The sequence below is a fragment of the Schistocerca piceifrons genome, chromosome 1 (genome assembly GCF_021461385.2).
Source record: "Schistocerca piceifrons isolate TAMUIC-IGC-003096 chromosome 1, iqSchPice1.1, whole genome shotgun sequence".
In the NCBI taxonomy this organism is placed as follows: Eukaryota; Metazoa; Arthropoda; class Insecta; order Orthoptera; family Acrididae; genus Schistocerca; species Schistocerca piceifrons.
Window position 1 is genome coordinate 788,154,930 of NC_060138.1, and position 23,203 is coordinate 788,178,132.

Below are 23,203 nucleotides of genomic sequence, written 5' to 3' on the forward strand. Positions count from 1 at the left end.
GACTGCAAAAGGAGGTCCCTATGGAAAATAACACCCTGGACCATATTTAAACTCTTACGTGGCGTAATAGTAACGTTAACATCCCCCAACTTGTCACAAGCAAGTAACCTGCATGACTGGGTGGAGGATGCCGTTTGTATCAGTACTGACCCAGAGCGCATTTTAGACAAGCCCTCCACCTCCCCAAACTTGTCCTCTAAATGCTCGACGAAGAACTGAGGCTTTGTGGAGAGAAAAGACTCCCCATCAGCTCTCGTGCAAACTAAGAATCGGGGCGAATAACTGTTACCTCCATCCTGAGACTTACGCTCTTCCCACGACGTGGCCAGGGAGGGGAACGTTTTTGGATCGTACTTCTGAGCATTAAATTGAGCCCGAGAACGCTTAGAGACTGCTGGCGGCTGGCCGCCAGCGAGAGATGATGTACCACGCTTCATTGCGGGTCATCCGCCCAGATGCCACCTACTCCGACCAAGGGCCCTCCCCACGGGCGCCACCCAGCCACAGCAAAGGCCACCTGGCAGGATGGCCGTTGCCGGGAGTCCCGATACCCCAGGAGGATAGGCATCTACTCCTTGGCATACGTGGGGAGTTAACGGCGCAGGCATCAGTAGAGTGATCCCTGTGTTGTCAGGGGGCTACAACCAACAGGGTACATGGCGGCCCCACCACAACGGACTGGCTACTGTGCTGGATCTTAGGTGCAAAAATGTCCAAGGTCGTCGTCGCAGTTAAAAGAAACACTGCAGAGTGCAGCGTGGTAATCGCACCCAGGGACGTATCCTCATCCAAGAGATCGAAAACGAGTGGGACACCATTGCAACGACGAGAAAGCCGGCTAAAGGTCTAATTGCACAAAGGATACAGTGCACCATGTAAGGCGCCCTTCCCCAATTGGCTCGCTCTTCGGAATAATTTAGAAAGATGGAGGTCAAACCCGAGAGGGGACCATCACAGAAGGCCGAATCATGTGAGACTCCTTTTAGTCGCCTCTTACGACAGGGGCCTATTCTAACCCCCGAACCCGCAGGGGGATACTGAGAATAGCAGAGCACTAGATGCCATGACACTTTTCGCCAAAAAGGGAATGGGGTTAAGTAGCAGCCTCTCTAGCCAAACGGTTGGCCAGTTCATTCCCTGGGATGCCCACATGGCTTGGGACCCAGAGAAAGACAACTGAACAGGCAGCACGGCCAAGGGCAGAGAGAATGTCATGGATAGCAGAGACCAAAGGGTGATCACAACATGATCCCAGCAATAAATGATGTTCTAAGCCAGTAAGAGACATGAAAGCATATCCTGCCTTATTTTTCGTCTTAGAGCTATCAGAGTAGAAGATAGTAGCACCCTCGAACTCTGCAAGGATGGGACGTACAAGACGCTGAATGACTGTTGGGGCAACAGAGACCTTAGATCCTCTAATAGGTTGGTCCTAATCCGTGGTCTAGGCACCATCCAAGGGAGGATGTGGGAGGGAATACACAGGGGGCATTCTAGTGAGTGGAGATGGAGGAAAGTTAGATGCATTGCAACCGGCAACCCCACCTGTGGGCGGTTATCAGGAGGGAGACATCCCTCGTTTACAAAGAGGGCAGGTTACACAGGATGGTCATGGAATCAGCAAATGGCAATTGCTTAAGAATCCAGGAGTTGGCTCCACTGTATTTGTTGAGGTGAAAACACCACTTCTGCGAGGAGACTGTCAACGGGACTGGCGCGAACGGCACCAATAGCCAGACACACCCCACAGTGGTGAACAGGGTCAAGTATTTTCAGAGTGGAAGGAACGTCTGAGCCATAAACCTGACAACCATAATCTAGTCTGAACAAGACCAGAGTAAGGTAAAGATGGAGAAGAGTAGCATGGTCTGCACCCCAAGATGTGTGGGCCAGGAGGCAGAGAGCATTAAGCTTCCGCATGTATGTAGTCTTCAGATGGCAAACATGGGACAGCCAAGTAAGCTTTCTATAAAAAATAACACCCAAGAAATGGAACTGTGGTACAACATCTAGGAGCTTGTCACCCAAGTGAAGTTCTGGATCATGATGTACTGTGGTTCCACAACAAAAATGCATAACCTGTGTTTTGGAGGGAGAAAACTGGAAGCTATGGGAGAAGGCCCATGCAGAGGCCCATCGGATGGCACCTTGGAGCTGGCACTCAGCAGATATTACCAACTAGGAGCTGCACCAGGTGCAAAAATCATCGACATACAACACCGGCGTAACCAGAGACCCAACAGAGGCTACAAGTCCAGTCATGGCTTTGAGGAAGAGTGTGACACTTAAGACAGAACCATGTGGACATTGTTCTCCTGAATCTGAGGGGTGCTGAGTGAAGAGCCAGGTCAAACCCGGAAGAGCCGGTGCGATAAACACTCTCAGATAAAAATCAGAAGGAGGGCCTCGAAAGCCCAGGTCAGGGAAGGTTAACTAAAATATGATGACACCAAGCCATTTCGTATGCCTTAAGTAGGTCAAAGAAGACCATGAAAGGTGCTAGCGGTTAGTAAATGTCAGTTGGATTGCTGTTTCCAACCTGAGTAAATGGTCTGTTGGAGATCGTCCTTCCCAGAAGCCACACTGATACAGGGAGAAAAGGCCCCAAAATTCGAGTACCCAACATAATCAGCAGCTAACAATACCCTCAAGCAGTTTAAACAGTACGTTCATCAGGCTAGCTGTAGCTGTCAAGAGACATTGGGTTCTTCCCAGGCTTAAGGACAGGTATGACTATGCTGTCTCACCACTGTGAGGGAAAGGCACTTGTGAGCCAAATGTGGTTGTAGATTTTGAGTAGATGTTGCCTCTAGGCAACAACCAAATGTTGGATCATCTGGTTGTGGACAGAATCAAGGCCTGGGCCCATGCCATGTGAAGAGGTAAGAGCCTACAATAATTCCCACTTAGTGAAGGTTTTGTTATAGGGTTCAGCTTGGAGAGGGTCGAAATGGAGAGAGGTCTGTACTATTTGGCATTTCTGCCAGCGAAACGTAGCAGGATAGGAAGAGGAAGCCAATGCTGTCACAAAATGTGTTGTGAGGTGTTCTGAAAGGATCAGTGGATCAGTACACAGAGCACCTTGGAGGATACAACTCTGGACAGCTGACTATCACTGGTGGCCCAGAAGGCTATGGAGCTAGGACCAAACCTGAGGTGAAGAGGCATACGTCCCCCGGGAGGAAACAGCACTCCCAGGATTCCTTTTTACTCTGCTTAATAAGGTAGTGAGCCTTAGCACAGAGATGCTTAAAAGTGAAAAGTTTGAGCTCTGAAGGGTGTTGTTTAAATTTTTGCAATTCCTGTTGGTGTTCCTGGATAGCGATTGCTAAGTCATTGGTCCACCACAGTACCAGTCAATGGTAATGGGGACATGTGGATAGGGGGATAGCAGTGCAGAGCATGAAGAAGAGCGACAGAGACATCATGCATGACCACATCAATGCAATCCGAGAAAGAGATGTCAAAGTGCACAACAGATGTATATAAAGGGCCAGGTGGCTATATGAAATACCCAATGCATAGGCCCGTCGGTGGCAGGGGAACAACACAATCACCGGGAGTAGGTCACTATCACAACGATCATCATGGGGTGACCAGTGTAGGGAAGCTGCAAGGGCAGGTGAGGAGATCATGACATCAATAGCAGAAAAGCTGTTGCTCACAGAGGAGCAGGGTGGGAGGGGGCAGCCACAGTCACCACAGATGGGAGTGGCACTGCATCACGAGGACATGTGGATGAACTTGAGGCAACAAAAGCAACACATGGGAGCTGGAATGTATGGTTTCACCTCACATCTATAGACTATTACCTTGAACTTCTTAGGCAGGGTACATCCCCCCCCCCCCCCCCTAAATGCCAGGATGAAAGCACCAGTATCTACATGATGCAGTGGATGGGGATGAATGCCACACTGTTCTAGGTTAGCCTTAAGTTCATCATCGGACTGGAGGAGAAGGTCCCTATGGAAAATTACACCCTGTATCATATTTAGTGACTTGTGAGGAGCGATAGTCATGGGGATGTCTACTAAATGGCCACAGGCACAGAGGGAAGCTGGCTGGCTGGCTGGCAGACGTCTTCATAAGGAGAGAGCCAGATCTCATCTTGCTTAATGGCTCAACTTCACCAAACTTATCCTCCATATATTCCACAAAGGAAAGGGCTTTTGAGGTGGCAAAAGTCTCCCTGTCAGTTCTGGTATGGACCAGAAATCATGGAAAGGGTTTCACCTCAAGCTGGTGGGCCTGGCCTTTTCCCACGGCGAGGCCAAGGAGGGTAAGGACAGGAAGTCAGAAACAGGAACTCAGACAGAACTATTTCTAGGAAGAGATGCAGCCACTGAAGAGCAGCCAGAGTGTTTAACACGTTTCATGTGCCAAATATCCACCCCGGTACCATCCAATCTGAACAGGGTCTCACCTCATGAGCACCACCCACCCACAGCAATGGCACTCTGGCAGGACAGTCGTTGGCGGGAGTTCTGATTCTCCCGAAAAGATGGGCAACCATTCCTAGGATTGCACAAGGTGTTCACAGTGCAAGTACCAACAGTGTGATCCTGAGGTGTCAGGGGGTTCAGCCAGATGGGCACATAACAGCACCACCACAGAGACTGGCTACCGAGCTGGTGAGGCAAAAGGACTGTGGTGAGGAGTGAGGGGGAGGGGGAAAAGGGAGATTGAGAGGAGGAGGAGGAGGAGGGGGGGGGGGGGGCAGGAGAGAGGATTCTAGGGATGGAGTTCTTCCTCATCTGGCTCACACTACCAAGCCAGATTTAGTGATGAAGGTCAATCTCCTGAGGGGGAACAAAGAAAGAAAAACCAAAAAGGAGGAGGAAAAGCAAACCAACCAAAACCACAAGACGAAGCAAAGGCAGGAGGATAGCCAGGCTGACATGAAGAACACCAAAATAGGGAAAGGAAGTGGAAAGAGAAAGGAATAAGGACAGAGAAGGAGGAGGAGGAAGGTAAAGCAGCCTGGAAAAGAAGAAAGGCTGCAACAGCTTGGGGACCCGTGCACACCACACACATACTCATGAAAGAGCTGTGGGCCCCCTGGGGTGGAATGTGACAACTAACATACTCATATCCCAGCTTCTCTGTTTGACATCAACATATATCGACAGTATTTGCCAATGTCTTATTAAAACCTCCATAAGGCCATTTCTCTGGGAGTGGTAGGAATTTATCCTGCAGATGATGATGCATCATGAAATTACTTCTGGTACGACTAATGATGAACACTTTGACATCATTACATATGATGTTCTTTGCTTCAAATTTATGTCTTCTACAAGAACGCTGATGATTTCCAGAGTTAGTCAGTATACCTTTGGTGCCAGGTAACCATGTAAGAGAGTGTGGGCACCCAATTATCCATTTATCCCTATCTACTGACTTGAGAGACCACCCAAAGAGGACAATTCCAAACTCGAGAAATGAAGTAATTGCAGGATGCATTGGTACCAGGTACCATGGGGTAACTGAGGCACATGCTTCAATTCTGGTATCCCTTACAATGGCTAACATGATGTCAAGTAAGTAGAGACTTTGCCTGTGGTACTTACTTCTGATTATATCAATTGTCTTCAAAACATCCGCATGACTGATATCCGAGCATCATGAAAATCCTTTAGTATGGCTGGCTTTAACTAAGTTGAGATTGAGAGCAACGATTTCCATCCCATTGGATCATAAATCCATTTATACATTGTCCCATCTATTAGTCTGAATTCTCCTTTGAAAGCTTTCTTCTTGATGGCCTCTATGTGTCTTCCGTAATGTTGATGTTCCCTCTGTTCAGCCACCATGTTTGTTAGTATGGAATGTTACCAATACTATAATTTCTTCCAACAGATTCCACAAAAGGAAGCCTGCATCCTCGTGTTTGCATCCATTTATATATATACCACCGTGGTGATGTATTCCATAAGCTTCATACCCATCATGTCAATCATCCTTATGGATTCTCCCATCAGCCAGCATTAAAAATGACTGTGGGTTCCAACAATGAATGGTCTGTTGTATAAACAGGATTGGAACAAACTTACTACTCAAACAACTGCATGGTACATTTTCTCAATTACAGAGTGGAAGGTACTAAGGAGGCATAACAAATCACCCTTTCAGTGTCTTCCTGAATTTACATTAAAACTGCACCGACTCCTAGCATTAATGTCAAAACTCCATCTCGGATTCTTATCAAAAAAGTGCAAGGACCTGTGAAGATGTTAGTGTGTCCTCTAGGATACAGAAAAATCTTTCTTGCTATCACTCCAAGAACTTTTGGTGTGTCTTTGCAGCTCTTGCAGCATATGTACTTTGGAATTGAAATTCTTTATGAAGTGCCTGTAGCAGGAGCACAGCTGAAGGAAGCCTATCCCATCACTAAAGTACCTACGATTTGGAAAGAACTGTTGTGGCTCTTAGTTTTTCTGGTTCAGGCCAGACTCCATTTCAATTAACTAGGTGTCCCAAGACTTATTTCTTGGGCAATCCATTTCTTGTATCCAGGAGATCTGTATCATGGACACATTTTAGCACTGCTGTCAAACAGCTTAGATGTTCTTCAAATGTCTTCAAGAAAACAATCACCACCACCACCACCACCATTCAGGTAGATATCTAAGTTCTGAGAGTTTGCCCACCTTACATCGTCTTTCTTTTTGACAGAGACCATATGTAATAAGCAATGACTTTCTGATAGCTGAATACCATCATCTCACAGCATCTTCCTCATTTAATTCTGTTGGAGACATACTATACAAATGCTAATGGAAAGGGAATGACTGCCAGCATTGATGATGTTTCACAACCTGCCATCTTGTCAGCATCATCTACATTCCAGGCCTGAACACAAACAAAGTCGATGCGGCAGGTCAATAGACAGCGACATTGTTCTTTGGTCAAGCCACAGGCTATTGACGCTGGATAGAAAACACCATCAGTTTGTAGTCAGTAATTTTAGTGTAGCACAGTTCTCCATCAACAGCAATGAGCTGACATTACTGGACTGGTTTGGCTGTTGTTGCACACATGCCCTCAGGAATGTCTTTATAAATGTAAACCTGGTCCTTTGTAGGCTGTTTTCATTTGTACAATGTTTAGAGGCTGTGAATCCACACAGAGACAAAACAAAAATCCTTAGTAGTGAGTTGTAGCTGACACAGAGTTCTGCTTATGGGTTTGTGCACTTGTGACATTTTCCATCATCCTTGGTATATCAAATTTTTTTTTTTTTTTTTTTGCAAGGTTTATACTTTGTATCTGACTTGAGCTTCACAGTTTAACTGAGCAGCTGCACTAATGCCTAGAATTAGTCTCACTGATGATGGGATAAGTGTGCTCTCAATAGCAGACAATCAACTGGAGCAATAGTTCTTGTGTAAACTTGTTGGAGTATCTTCATCAATCTGGAACTCCAATTCCCTGCAATATATGACTGCTTGGGATGCCTGCAATATGTCCCATAAAACCATAATGTTACGGTTAAATTCTAGGTAAATGACTAATTCAAATTCCCCACTCCATTCCTCCACATTGGTCTGCCTTATACAGATTGGTGGCAATGACTGACAAATCACTTCTTGAATTGGTGATACTACCTCGTGGCTAGGTTACATTAACAGACATTAAAACCCTCTTATCACTCCTATGAGTATTTATCGCATTAGCAGTATTAGGTCCAGATGGTCTTCCATGATTGCCATCAGTATGACATATGAAAGTCTGTCACATGTCTTTCAGTGTAGTCTTCTCTGGTGCATAGTACTGATGTGCTGGCACCACTTTATGTCCTCAGCCATCTCGGCATTTTTCAAAAGAAGTGCCTGATGACATCCTCTGCTATGTCCTTCATTATGTGCAAGAGATACAAGTTGGTTTTCATATAGAATTTTGGCTATAATACCATTATACCAGCAGGGTCACCAACCACAACTAAAACTTCAACTGAAAGTTTGCTTACTGAGCGCACATGAAGTACACACAGAGTTGAATAACTTGCCACAGCAGAAAGTGCTCTTATTTACAAATACACAGGATGTTCTAACAAATTACAATATTTCCTCTAAAGAAATCAGAAACATCAAATCAAAAATAACTGCAGAAAGCGGAAATCAAACTGATGACCTGCACATTGCTAGTCAGTGACTAACTGCTACACCATGGCAGATGAAGTACATGTTGCAGTATAAATATCAAGTCTGATCTGATATGATAGCCTTCACATAATCTGCTTTAAAATGTATGCTAATATGAAGCTATAGAAAAGATTTTTGTACAAATCATCAGCAGCACACATTTTTAAATGAAATTCACACACAAGAAAAGGAGCAAATTTCATCCATGTTTGTTTTTGATCAGTTAATTAAGCAAAACAAGAGCTAACTTAAAAGCTTGTCTGAACATTATTGTGATTCACCGGCTCTAATGGAGATGGTGCACCACCTATCTTCAGCTTGAGAACTAATCCACTTAAAAGGAGACTATCAGACCTGTTAATTAAGGATTTTGACGAGTCTTAGGTATACTGCAGAGGGACCTGTCCTGAGAACCTAGGTAGCAGCCCCAAGTTTCCAAGAAAATCAAGTTGAAGTTTAATGCGCACCATCTATACCTGTAACCTTAGTAACTTAGCAAGCGTATCACACTGCACATGGCTATCACGCTGGTGGTATGAGTTCAAATCCAATCCATGCCCTCTTCTTTCTTTTTCAATTTCATCGTATAGAATATTATCAAACAGTATATGACACGCAAAATTATTCAAAAATTGTCATTTTTGCCATAGTAATTTCATTAATAAATCAATCATTACAGTAAATTTGCTTCAAATGTGTATTCACTTTGTTACAGAACTGATTACAGAATCACCTTACTTTTATCACTTGCTGCGTGAGAACAGAATTCTGGATGGCACAGTATTTGTCTTAGAAACAACAGAAACAGTTCACAGAGCACTATGCATGTTTAATGAAAGCTGCTGCCTTGTAGGCACATGGATTTTCAGAACCAATATACCAGAAAAGCAATTTGTTTACAATCAAAAAGATTGTTCTTTCTTCGATCAACTTCAATGTGAGCCACATGTATTTGACCATTCCCCTGAAAGGCGTGCACAATTAATGCAGAATTAAAAAAATGTATTTTTATGGAATCTTCCCTAAAAGCAATTTCTCTATTAGTCTTAACAAGTTGGGAGCATTTGAATTTCTTTTTCATGAAAACACACAGATTTGGCAAAAGTAGAGTACTATTGGATGGGATAATTTTTGAATAATTTTGCATGACATACTATTTAATGATATTCCCTACAGTGAAACAGCATAGAGCCCTGAATCTTAGCTGTCATGCTACACTCGCTTGGTTGCAACACAAATAATATTACATTTGTAGGAGGGACACACAAAACTTCACATTGATTTTCTTAAAAACTAGTGACCATCGTGCAAAACACAGCTAGCCAGGTACCCAGGACAGGTCCCTCTACAACATACCTACAACTCATCAAAATTTGTGATTAATGGGTCCTGATGTGCTCTTTGTTAGTCCATATAGGAGGGTGGAAAGGGGGAATCAGGAATACTAACTCTGCTGAGCCCTTTTGTTATCACAAACACAAAGCAATGTACGAGGGTAAATATCAGTAAAAATTCTACGACCAACCATGGAATTAACTCAACTAGCGGTTACTAAAACAGGCTTTTTCTTTTTTAAAAAATAAACAAACATAGAAATAAAAAGAGTAAAAACAAAATCAAGTAACAATACAAATACTTCACTATAACATATAGGCTTCTTACTGTTTTCACAGCTGTATTTTCATTCAACTGGCCCTCTAGCTGACTCCGTTGACTAACTGCTTTATGAAAATCTGTGAAAATAAAAATAATCTGATAAGTGGCTATAGATTAAAGTAAACATCATAACAGACAAGAATAAAAATACGAGATGTAGTTAACAGGAGAAACAGATCTACAAGTTTGTTAAAAATTTTAGAATAAGTTTGTAATTTTACTCCTTATATTTTAATTTTTTACTTCCTATCAATGTATGACACTGCAAAGGTATTACTATTCACTGTGTATTTGATTCATTGGACCTTTTCCTTCTATGTTCAACAGTAAGCTCATAATCTATACACTCATGTTCAGAAAAAAACAGAACACCTTGAATGACTAAGGACAGGATGTTCATATTTACAGGACATGAACATCAGTATGTTCTGCAGAAATGATTAACATTTGGAGGTCAACATCGATATTGTGGTGCAACACCACCTACCACTAAAATGTGCCTGTGGCTCTCATTGTTGCTATAAACTGAACGTAATGGATCAGTGTGACTTGAGCAGACAAGCTGGATGCCTCAACATAGGCACAAACTGTACCATTGGATCAGTGAGTCTGAAAGGGGACACATCATTGGCACGAGATAATGTGATGAATCCATCCAGGAAATTGCTGCTCATGTGGGACGAAGTTTTTCGACAGAGAAACGGGTGTGTGCAGAATGGTTCACGGAAGGCCATAGAACATGACGAGATGGGTCAGGTCGCACCATCCAGGCCACCCCCCAAGAAGATCAACACCTCATCCAAATGGCATTGCAGGACAGTCTACATCCTCCTTGGGTCTAGTGGACCAGTGTAACACATTATACACTATCAGAGTCAACAGTATGTCACTGTTTATTACGACATGGGTCACATATGCACATCCGGGAGAGGGGGGGAGGGGGACTGGGAAGGGGGGACGGAGGGGGAGATGTGACTGATCTGAAGACACAGCACACTGCTAGTGTATGCACCAGTGTTTCAGAGCACATATTTCCTCATACATTGTTGAACACGAGGCTCTGCAGCAAATGACCACTCCATGTTCCCATGTTGACCACTCCATGTTCCCATGTTGACCCAATGACACCACCAGTCACACTTGCAGTGGGCTTGGGATCAAGACGGAACTGTGGATCTTATAAACATGCCACCTGATTGAATGAATCACGTTTCTTTTTACAACAGGTTAGTGGTTGTGTTTATATACGCCATCATACAAGCAAAGAGCTGCTTGCAACGTACTCCATGCCATGGATGCAGGACAATGGGGGAGTAATATGCTATGAGAGACCTGTGGTAATAATCAAAGGCACCACGACAGCTGTGGACATCGTGAACATCAGTGGGCACCACCTGTGTCGCTTCATGAGCTGATGCCTTTTCTGACAGCAGTGGCATATTTCAACAGAATAACAGTCCTTGTCACAAGGCTAGAATTATGTTACAGTGGTTTGAGGGACATGATAGTGAACTCACATTCATGTCTTTGCCACCATATTCACCTGATCCTTATCTGATGGAACACACATGGGATGCTATAGTGTGCCAGCTCTGCACTCACAAATCACCAGCCCCCAATTTCTGTAATTTACTGGCGCATAGACATACACTGCAACATACCTCCAGAAACCTACCAAGGACTTGTCGAATCCTTGCCACTAATGATCATTGCTGTATTGCATTCCAAAGGTGGGTCAACACACTATTTCACAGGTGGTCGCAATCTTTGGGCTAATGAGTGAGTAATTGGGAGAGGCTCTCCCTTTCATGTCAATAAAATATGCCAAGATTCAAGACCATATCAGATGTCTCTTTGCCACCCATACACGGGAAACAGACAAGAATTAATAGTTTGTTTACATTATGGTTATTATAGATGGAGCACACTTTTGGTATGGACAAATTTAAGGCAGGAAAAACCATCTCAGCATTTTTTGCATGGTTTACAGAAAGCCTTGTGTGTCAGGAAGTCCTTTCTGAAAGTATTTGTATGGTGTGTAGCCATGTATGGAAGTGAAACATGGACGATAAATAGTTTGGACAAGAAGAGAATAGAAGCTTTCGAAATGTGGTGCTACAGAAGAATGCTGAAGATTAGATGGGTAGATCACATAACTAATGAGGAAGTATTGAATAGGATTGGGGAGAAGAGAAGTTTGTGGCACAACTTGACCAGAGGAAGGGATCGGTTGGTAGGACATGTTCTGAGGCATCAAGGGATCACCAATTTAGTATTGGAGGGCAGCGTGGAGGGTAAAAATCGTAGAGGGAGACCAAGAGATGAATACACTAAGCAGATTCAGAAGGATGTAGGTTGCAGTAGGTACTGGGAGATGAAAAAGCTTGCACAGGATAGAGTAGCATGGAGAGCTGCATCAAACCAGTCTCAGGACTGAAGACCACAACAAACAACATACAGAAAGCCTTGGGAAAATAATTTGAGATAATTAAATGGGGAAACAAAAGCAAAGGTTCAAAATAGTAGTATCATATATCTCAAAGTTACCTAAGGAGTTAAACTACCTGCCTGTACCTGCTTGTCCGGTAATTGTAATCCAGCCAACTCCGGATCGGGACTGGTATGATACTTTATTTCATGCAGAACCAACCATACCTGCATATAGGCTATCATTACTCCACTCACAAAGATATCTTAAAGCTACTGTAAGCACTCCTCCGGGGAATAATCCCCTGTACCACTTCTGCCTGCGTCTAGTGTAACTATACGGTGAACCTGCCTAGTATTTACTTAGGTGAATGTGGGAATCCACTTAAAAACCACATCCATGCTGTCTGGCACACTGGCTCCCATCACTAACCCACAATGCAATTCAATCCAGGGCTGGCGCAGCTCCCTGTGTCCCAGAAGCACTCAGCTATCTGGGCAGGTTAACCAATTAGTTAATCTAATTAACATTTCAATATATCTTGTTAATACTGTTCTATTTACAAAAGACAATATGATTTACATTCATATATTACACCTTCTAGTATACTGCCCACTATAGCTCTCTAAAGTTTTGATGTCAAGTAACTGTTAGCAAATATATGCTGAAAGAGTTTCGCTTTCTTGACTCCTTTTGTAATCATGGATCCTTACAAAAGTATACTCTCCCCGATATCAACAGTAAGCCTTTCCGAGAAGAAACTATACTCATGGTTTCCTTCTTAATCCACTAAATGATTGAAGGCTGTCTTCTGCTACGTGCATTTTGTTGTACGTTTTGTTTGTTATTTCCATCCTGGAAACTCCAGTTTTCTAATACAATAATTTATCAGATTTATGTAGCCAATTGTCATTTCATTGGAAACCACAATGAAGCAACATGTACTCAAAATACTGAGAATGAGATATTAACAAGACTTGGTATTGCATAAAACCTGGGAAAAACCATCTTATACATTTCTCATTGTCACCTAAAACTGAAAGCAGATCAGCACAGGTAGAACATTAATTTCAAATATGTTCTGACGAGTGTGTTGAAAGTCCTAAATTTGTTGGTGCACCCCTCATCACACAATAAAGCTATGAGTCTTGGTTCTAAGACCTACATGTAGCACGGTCTAGTCCAAAGGATTCTATTTCAACCATGGCGTTGATGTGGATGCTACAGCAACATGAATGATTACAGTGACTATAGCTTGTGCCTCACATCGGTCCAATATTCCTCTTACAAACATGAATTCTTGTTTCAACAACAGTAAAGTTATGGAGTTCAGAGCAACAGCATATTCTATGTCCATCAGGAGCTCCATTGGCTACTACATCAGCTATCTAAATAACTTCTATATATCCAGCAGGATAATTAAAATATTTATTGCTTTTATAGCTGTTACAATGAGTACAGTGTGATTCAAATTGTTTTCTCATCTAAATATCCTATAGCACACTGAGTGGAACAAAGCAGAAGAAGAACTGCAAGAACCTGTTTTGGAAACTTTTCATAATTTTATCCAATTTTTGCGGTCACTGACCTGTGAGGGTGCTAACCTATGTGATTAGACTCCTAAGCATGCCAAATAATGCAATGAAGACATGTGTCTGGTGTCAACAAGCTTGAGCAATTGATGATGACACTTCAGTACCAAAAGTAATTGTTACTATATAAATAAAGTTGAGCCATGGAAAAGTTATATCCTAAGAAAAGTCTCTCTCAAGCCACAAACAATTACGAGAAGCATCATTACCATGATCTGAGGAGCAAGTGAACATACACAGATGACTGAGACCACAGCCCTGTGAGCATTTGCATAATGACAAGTGAGTGTGAATAAGTTCAAATGGCTCTGAGCACTATGGGACTTAACATCTGAAGTCATCAGTCCCCTAAACTCAGAGCTACTTAAACCTAACTAACCTAAGGACATCACACACATCCATCCCCAAGGCAGGATTCGAACCTGCGACCGTAGCGGCCGCGCGGTTCCAGACTGAAGCGCTTAGAACCACTCAGCCACAGTGGCCGGCTGTGAATAAGTGAATTCGCCGGAAGCAATGCTTGAAACTCAAATCTTATGAAAGAAGAGACAAACATGAAAGTTATGTATAACAAATTTAGTATCCCTACCAGCAGGTGTCTTGATGGATACAAATGAACTGGCATGAACAGCAAAGTACTGTAGGAGCCTAACATGGTGGGGGCATGCATCCCATCATATGGGCTGATCCACTGATGTCAGTGTTTACTTGCAAGTGGCAGTAAGCAGAATGGGCCAGTGCTGCTACACAGACTGCCACAGACCTAGCCTAGCACTCATGCAGAGAGTTTTTGTAAGCTCAGATGTTAGCCGTCCATGCCAATCATGTTCTGCATTACAGTTGTGCGCATGTCTCCATGGGCACGGGCAGTCTGCTTCCTGTAGTTCAATTCACACAGTGACCTAGTCCCACTCACAGGATTCTGTTCCATGGTTGTTACCGAGTCACAGTAAGCTTGAAGAACTGCTGACCATGTCAACTAGCAGTGTTGTCACGTCTTCTGCAGACACTAAAATAAACTTTTTCTGTGGACTTTATAATTAAATCAAAATGCTGAAAGAGTAAGTGGAATAACTACAATCAAACTGACATTAAGTAGCTGGGATTTTGTTTTTTTTCACAAACATTTTATTTGTTCTAGTTTTGGGATACATTCACAATTGTTTCATTCATAATTCAAAGTTTAGTTAATTTTTGCTCGATGGATTATTTCACTGCATATGTTGTACGATTTTTGTCCAGATCATGACATAAAGCTTGACATAGGATTGTGAGAACCATAATCCTGCATACAGACTGTTTCACATTACATCAGTCGCATTCCTTGGATCCCACAGAGAGTGATCTCTGGGGCATGGAAGCACATCAAGAATGTACGTTTTATTCAAGTGTAAAACAACAAAGTGACTTAACATGACAATAGACTAATGTATTGCAGAGCTAATTCTAATTATAAAGTAACCTAAAACATCAAATTTAAGTGCTTCTGTGAAGAGACTCTATTGCAGCATGAGCTGCCAAACACAAACTGCTTTAATTAAATCTTTAACTCCACCCCATTATCTAGTGCCTTGGCAGCATGAACATGTAGAATACATGTGTAACCAGGAATCAGACATCTTTCGGGTACTACTGTTAATCTCTTGAAGACTTTGTAGAAATTGATTTTGGTCCTATCTTTGAGTGAAGACAAATATTGGTAATGACAGAGGACACTGTGAAATTTACAACTTTCCCTGTTGTTTAATGACACATCAAGTGAGTCGCCATGTCAGTAACTAGCTGCTACAATAGTTCAAGCTAAAAGTTACACAGTGGGTTTTGCTAGTTCTGCAAGGTTCGCAGGAGAGCTTCTGTAAAGTTTGGACGGTAAGGGATGAGATAATGACAGAAGTAAAGCTGTGAGGACGGGGCGTGGGTCGTGCTTGGGTAGCTCAGTTGGTAGAGCACTTGCCCGCGAAAGGCAAATGTCCCGAGTTTGAGTATCAGTCCGGCACATAGTCTTAATCTGCCAGGAAGTTTCACACAGTGAACCTGCTTGCATTTATCACATTTATGTATGATATATCATATGATATCCACTGATCAGATAAACACATTGAGAATAATAGCTGAACATTCATATGGATACCAGTCACCGCTTTACATGCTGTTTGTAGACTTTGGAAAGACCTTCAACAGTATAATTAGAACAAAAATATGGAACTCACTGCAAACTTTTGGAGTTCCCAAGAAAATAATTTCTCGTCAAGTGCATGTATGACAACTACACGTGCCAGGTTCAACATCAAGGTCTGCTTTTAGATCCAATAGCACTGAAAACAGGAGTTAAATAAGGCAGCATCCTCTCAGCGACACTATTTAACATAGTACTGAATTTTGTAATAGCGGCAAGCAACGGATAAGTGAGAGGAATAAAATGGAGCAATGGAACACATCTAGAAGACCTAGATTTTGCAGATGACCTATGCCTTCTACGCAACAGCTTCAATGACATGAAAGAAAAACTAGAAGATCTGAAATCTGTGGTGAAGAAAGCTCGTTTGAATGTTAAAGCTCAAAAAACAAGACATGTGGGCAAATGATAACGATACTGCAGAGCTTAAGCTTGGAATCCAGATAATCAAAAGGGTAGGTAAGTTTTGCTACCTTGGAAGCATGATCACACCATATGGTGGTGCAACAGAGGACATTGACAGAAGCATCAACAAAGCCAAAGGCACTTTTACAACTCTCTGCTCTATCTGGAGATAAAAGGAAATAACATTGATGATCAAATTGCAGATATTTGAAAGTAATGTAAAAATCTATGCTTCTTTATGGATGTGAAACATGGAAAGTGACAAAGCAGCTAATGCATAAGCTGCAGACATTCAACAACAGATGTCTGAGGAACATCCTGGGGATACGGTGGTCAAATGTCATTTCTAACGAAACACTCTGGGAAAGAACCACCCAGAAGCCAACTGAGCTGCAAATAAGAAGCAAGAACTGGAGATGGCTAGGACATACACTTAGGTGATCACATCAACATATTGCGAAGGAAGCACTTTATTGGATCCCGCAGGGACTATGGACACAAGGCAAGCCCAAAATGACATGGAGATGATCAGTTGAAGCAGAAGCTCAACAGCAAGGAATAGGATGGGAAGAAGTGAAAATACTAGCAGAAGTCAGAACAAGATGGTGATCCTTTGTTGCAGCCCTATGCTCCCCATATGGAGTTAAAGGAATTAATAAAATGACAAATAATGTATGATATACACTTTGTGATCGAAAGTATCTGGACACCCCCAAAAACATACGTTTTTCATATTATGTGCATTGTGCTGCCACCTACTGCCAGGTACTCCTTTTTAGCAGCCTCAGTAGTCATTAGACATCATGAGAGAGCAGAATGGAGTGCTCCGTGGAACTCACAGACGTCGAATGTGGTCAGGTGATTGAGTGTCACTTGTGTCATACGTCTGTATGTGAGATTTCCACACTCCTAAACAGCCCTAGGTCCACTGTTTCCAATGTGATAGTGAAGTGGAAATGTGAAGAAGCACGTACAGCACAAAAACATACAGGCTGACCTCATCTGTTGGTTGGCAGAGACAGCCGACAGTTGAAGACGGTCGTAAAGGCAGATATCTATCCAGACCACCACACAGGAATTCCAAACTGCATAAGAATCCACTGCAAGTACTATGACAGTTAGCCAGGAGGTGAGAAAACTTTGATTTCATGGTCGATCGGGTGCTCTTAAGCCACACATTATGCCAGTAAATGCCAAACGATGCCTCACTTAGTATAAGGAGCATAACCATTAGACGATTGAACAGTGGAAAAATGTTGTGTGGAGTGACAAATCATGGTACAAACATGGCGATCCGATGGCAAGGTGTGGGCATGGTGATTGCCCAGTGAACTTCATCTGACAGCATGTGTAGTGCCAACAGTAAAATTTTGTGGTGGTGGTGGTGGTGGTGGTATGGTGACTGCATCTTTCAACACGATCAAGCACCTGCTCATAATGCACAGCCTGTGGCGGAGTGGTTACACAACAATAACATCTTTGTAATGGACTGGCTGCACAGAGTTCTGATCTGAATCCTATTATAGAACACCTTTGGGATGTTTTGGAACACCAACTTCATGCCAAGCCTCACTGACCGACATCGATACCTCTCCTCAGTGCAGCACTCCATGAAGAATGGGCTACCATTCCCCAAGAAACCTTCCAGCACCTGATTGAATGTATGCCTGCGAGAGTGCAAGCTGTCATCAAGGCTAAGGGTACGCCAACACCATACTGAATTCCATCATTACCGATAGAGGGCGCCACGAACTTTTAAGTCATTTTCAGCCAAGTGTCCGCTTACTTTTGATGACATAATGTACCTGTGCAAAACAGGCATCAAAAGACTCGGATATTTATCCATTATCTAATGTAAGCTCCAAAAGCTTGACGTATGAGAGACAGTTTTTGTTGTATTTCACCGAATGAACAGAAGACATACTGTGTTTTATGGCAACTGATTTGCTGGCTTGGTGGAGGCGAGTACGTCACTGGTATTCCAAATGTGCTCCAGTACAGTGCAACATTATTTGCCCTATACATGAATTACCGCACCTATACTGACTCTTATAAACAACTGCCTTGAACATATCTAAATCAACTATGATCAAAACCAGCAGTTTCAAGATTTTTATGCAAGGAATAAATATAACTTTAACATTACATTTATGTAGTACTCTGCCTAATGTCGCAGAAACATGTCACTTATATAATAGGTATGCTGATGAGGTCAACTAGTAGCCTGCAAATGCAGTGTACCATTGTCCTTATGACATATTGAGCCACCTAAAAAAAAACAGCAAACAACCTTCTCTCCTTCATCTCCATCTCGGCACTTATAGGATCTGCCAAAGACAACCTAGACTGCAAAAGGCAGGAACTTATAAGAGTTCATGATAGTGCAGCAAATAATGCACACAGCAAAGAATGTACACTGCCCAGAAGCACATTGCAGAACACCAGTGGCATATTCACCTCTTCCATGCCAGCAAATCTGCCATTGCAAAACACTGTTTCTACTGGTCAGGTATTGCACTACAACAAAAACAGTGGCCCATACATTACACTTTTGGAGCTCCATTGTCAATCAGGTGAAATAAGACTGTCTGAGGCCCTCATCAATCTGAACTAGTGTCCGGCATCTTGCTGTGGGAAATCCAATATTGATGAGGCAAGCTTTCAGCATGGAGAGCACCCACAGTAGTGTAGACTTACAGAAAAGCATATGTTCTCAAGCAAAACATACACAAAGACAACTGGCTACACTGTGCAAACACTGCAGGGCTTAATAAATAGGTGAGCTCTATGTACTATCACGAGTATACATCTGAAGATTCTCAGAAGATTGTGCCGAAATATTGTGACAGCAAGTTACTGGCATTTGGCAGTTAATCTGAAATTTGATGGAAGACAAAGTATATTAATGACAGTATCTAACAAAGCCTATAGTGGGGAAGTTGTCAGTGCACCAAAGGCCTTAGAAAAATATCTGTAGCATGCTGCAGAATTAACGCCATATACAATCCTTACAACACACTTGAGTAGTCTGTAAACACTGTCCCAATACGTTGGGTTTTCCAAAAAGAGAGCGCGAGGGGGAGAGATATTCCATAACCCATTATTGGATGGAAATATGCTGAATAAACTTATTTCTTCATTTTGAAATTGTCTACAGCAGGATTCATGGGGACTACAAACATAGCTGACCTGTAGGCCTACTTAATGAATCTCATCAAAATTAAATAACTATCCATTTGCCTTGATCGATCTGTTGACGGTTCCAAAATGCTGATCACTGCAAAATTTATGGCTATCAATGTTTTAATATTTGTATCCTTTCCCCTCCTTCACTTGAACTGGATGTTAAGGCATATCAAGCCATATTCAGCATTCCTGTATCAGCAGTAAAGTGATGTTTTTAAGTTGCATTCAAACGGTTTTCAGGTTCTAGTGAGTTTAAACAAATTAGATGCTTACTGATGTTATTGTTTAACCCTACAATATTTTTGATGCAAAGTATTTACTTTAAACTCCATTTTATCTTCAAGTTTTGGAATCAAAATTTTCACTTACAATTACTTCTTTTAATATTGTTTGCCTCAAATATGAATTTATCCTAAAAATGGTGCTGCCCTCACACCAGTAACTACAGGGTTACACCCACAAATGTAGTGCTCCTTTAAACCTTCTGCAGGTGCAGTTTTTGTACCAACTCAGAAAAGTTTTTTTATCATATTAGAATTGTGATTAGCTGGCTATATTTATTTTTTGATAATTTTATTTATGTGATCAAAACCTATGGCAGTATGAATATCTCCCATGACCCTTTTGTCAGCTGTTATTGTGATGGTAAGTGTTTTTCCCATTGTAGAAACTAATTAATTTTTCCAGCTTCACAAAACGCAACAGTAGTACTCTCATGACAAATTTATTTTTACACACTTGGTACATTATATTACCACAAGATGTGAGGCACATCCCGAGTTGACAAGATATATTCTGAAGTTTTTGTCCCTAACTTGGTGATGAGTATACTTCTCAAAATTCATAAAAGACATACTAATTTTGTGGTAAGTACACTTCCCAATCCTCTTTGAGAAACTGTTTTAGTGGTAAGTATTTCTCCCAAAAGCCAGTAAAACAAATTTGGTGGGACGTGCATCCCCCCCCCCCCCCCCCCCCCATACGCTATATTTCACAATAAACAGAAACTACTGTTGGTGCAAGATACCACGAGCATACAGAAGTGACAATAAGTATTCCCCTATATGCCTTAAAAATATACAGCTACTGGCAAATACATCCCCCTATGGCCCTTGGAATGGTAATACCATCAATCCTACCCCTATTCCTACTGAGATGTAGGCCATGCCTCATTAACCTCACCTACCAATCCCACCAACAGAAACCAGACCTCTGTTGTACATCAGAACTTACAGAAGCAGTTGATCTAACTTCATGTCGACCCAACTTGCCAGGCTGTCCAAGTGGTGCTAATCATAATGCCTCGAAACAAGAACAAATTCAACATTCATATGGTTTGTTGCTGAAGCTAGCTTTAACAGGTCACACTCGATACTGTAGCTGGCAGTTTACCAAAACACATGACATTTTATTGGGTTGAGAATTAGCAACAATATTTCTGTTTCAAATATTTCCTGAAGGAAAGTGACAACTGCTATATTACATTTCACACTTTTGAGGGAGTTGTGCTATGGTATGTAAATAATTTAACAAGTATTTCACATTTTCTTCTGATTGTTCAACTTGACTGTGCCTCAGGCTACTTGAAGGGCAAAGTTCTCGGAAGTCATCATGGACAGTCAGTAGTAGTAAAAAAGCTTTGTCTTAGTGAATACACCTATCTGGAGGTACTTTTATACAATATCTTGCTGTGTATCCTTTTTAGATAGGGAAACTGATGCATTTTGAATACAAAGTGCAAGTGTATCACAAACTTATGAAATTAAAGGATACATATTACTGTCACATATGGCCGCCCTCCACTCCTTGAATTTCTTGCAGCTGATGTTAAAGATACAAATATAGGCCTAATAGGTACCAACATACTCTGAGGTCTGTCTACTATGGAATGCAGCTTTTCTGAGCATGTTTCTGTTACCACACGAGATTTTGAGGGCTGGACACTTCACACATCCCATAACAGAGCAAATTTTGTGGAGGCAGTGAGTACCACTGCTACAAACTCTCTGCATTTACTTGATCATCTAGATTTGATTCCTGACTTCGAGTGACAAATGCCAACAGTGAATATTATCACAGCAATTGTGTTAATGTACTGATTAATTGATTCCAACGTTTCCAGACATATCAACCTAAACCCCTGGATCTATGGTACTGCCCAGCGTCACCCCCTACCCACCCTCTCAATAAATCTATTCTCAAAGTGGTACTAGTGCCACATACTCTTGGGAAATCCTATGGTGCATGAACTTTTAAAATGATTTGCTTCAGAAGGAATAAGCACTAACATAATGACAATACTGGTATCAAGAAAAACACTGACAGAATAAAAACTATGATAAGGAAGTGTGTTGTTTCATTGACTCCAAGGGATAAGTGACAACACATTACAGCATCTTTGAGGCTGTGGAAATCAAGCAAGTACAAAAATAAGTGGCTAATCAAATACGTAAATAAATGGTTTCAATCAACTCAAATTTTACTTCATAACAAACACTATCAATAAAAGAATCATATCATTCCGTATCCAATAGACGTGTCTGTATTCCTGAAGTTCAAGAATTTACTGACTACCAAAGCCAAACAAATAAATATTTATTGGTTAGTGACATATATGTTTACATTTCTCTAGCAAGTCTGAGACTGAAGAGATCTGATACTATAGATTGTACGGAGGTAAGACAAAATACTGACCACAAAGAGAAGAAAGTGCAACGCAAATGACAAAATTTCAAGCGGCATGGAGAAAAGTGAAGACATGTTTTGGCATAACGTTGTTTTGCTTTCATGCTATTGCTCTTACAAGACCACAAAAGGCAGAAAGTGGTCTTTTCTTAAATCACATGACGGTGAAAAAACGTTATTTGACAGAATTAAGAGCACACATGGAGTAATACCCAACAAAACTGAGTTCCATATGGGCATGTTATTTCACGATATAAGGGTTTCATCTCGCAGAAATGATGAAAAGAAGTAAGATGTCTATTCAATTATGACAAACTACCGGCACGTATTAATACCACTACACTAGTAACACAAAATACTCCTTTATTATATTTTACTTTACCTTTCTGGACAGTTTTGTATTCATCCAACTTCCTTTGTATTTCCTCTTGTATTTTCTCCATCATTCTTCCTTTCATGTGCACCTAAACGATCAAAACAAACAAATCGCCGTAATACGATCTCTGACACATCTACTACTGTAGTCAAATACTCTCTGCTAAGGTAGAACGTAATGATGGACATATAAGGTATGTCTCCATTGAAAGAGATGTCTCTCTGGTCTCACTGAGGAATGAGTTTGAACATTTAGAAAACGCAAAGTCAAAGTAACACGATGATGTTCAAAAACATATCTCCGTAATCACACGGAATAAACGTGTCGCACTATGGAATCTGTCATCAATATTCAACATACTGGTAATGCTCTTTCTTCTATAAATATTTGCTTGCCAAGAACTTTGATGCAGTAACGACTGGAGGTATATTACTAACAATAACAACAACAACAATAATAATAATAATAATAATAGTAATTCTATTATCATTACGATCTAACAGCAATATAAAACATCACGAACTTACAACAATACTGCTAAAAATTCAAAAGCAC

General features: G+C 41.6%; 1 protein-coding gene across 1 annotated transcript in view; it reads right to left on the minus strand.

Annotated features, from left to right (window-relative positions):
• LOC124713061 (prefoldin subunit 6) overlaps nucleotides 1-22,827 on the minus strand; it is a 59,650-nt gene extending 36,823 nt beyond the window's left edge. The window contains exons 1-2 of the mRNA XM_047242920.1: nucleotides 22,655-22,827; nucleotides 9,807-9,877 (exon numbers count right to left, since the gene is read on the minus strand). Coding sequence (XP_047098876.1) covers nucleotides 9,807-9,877; nucleotides 22,655-22,730 — 147 coding nt within the window. The 5' untranslated portion in view covers nucleotides 22,731-22,827. The remainder of the gene's footprint in view (nucleotides 1-9,806; nucleotides 9,878-22,654) is intronic.
• Between the last annotated feature and the right edge of the window lie 376 nt (nucleotides 22,828-23,203).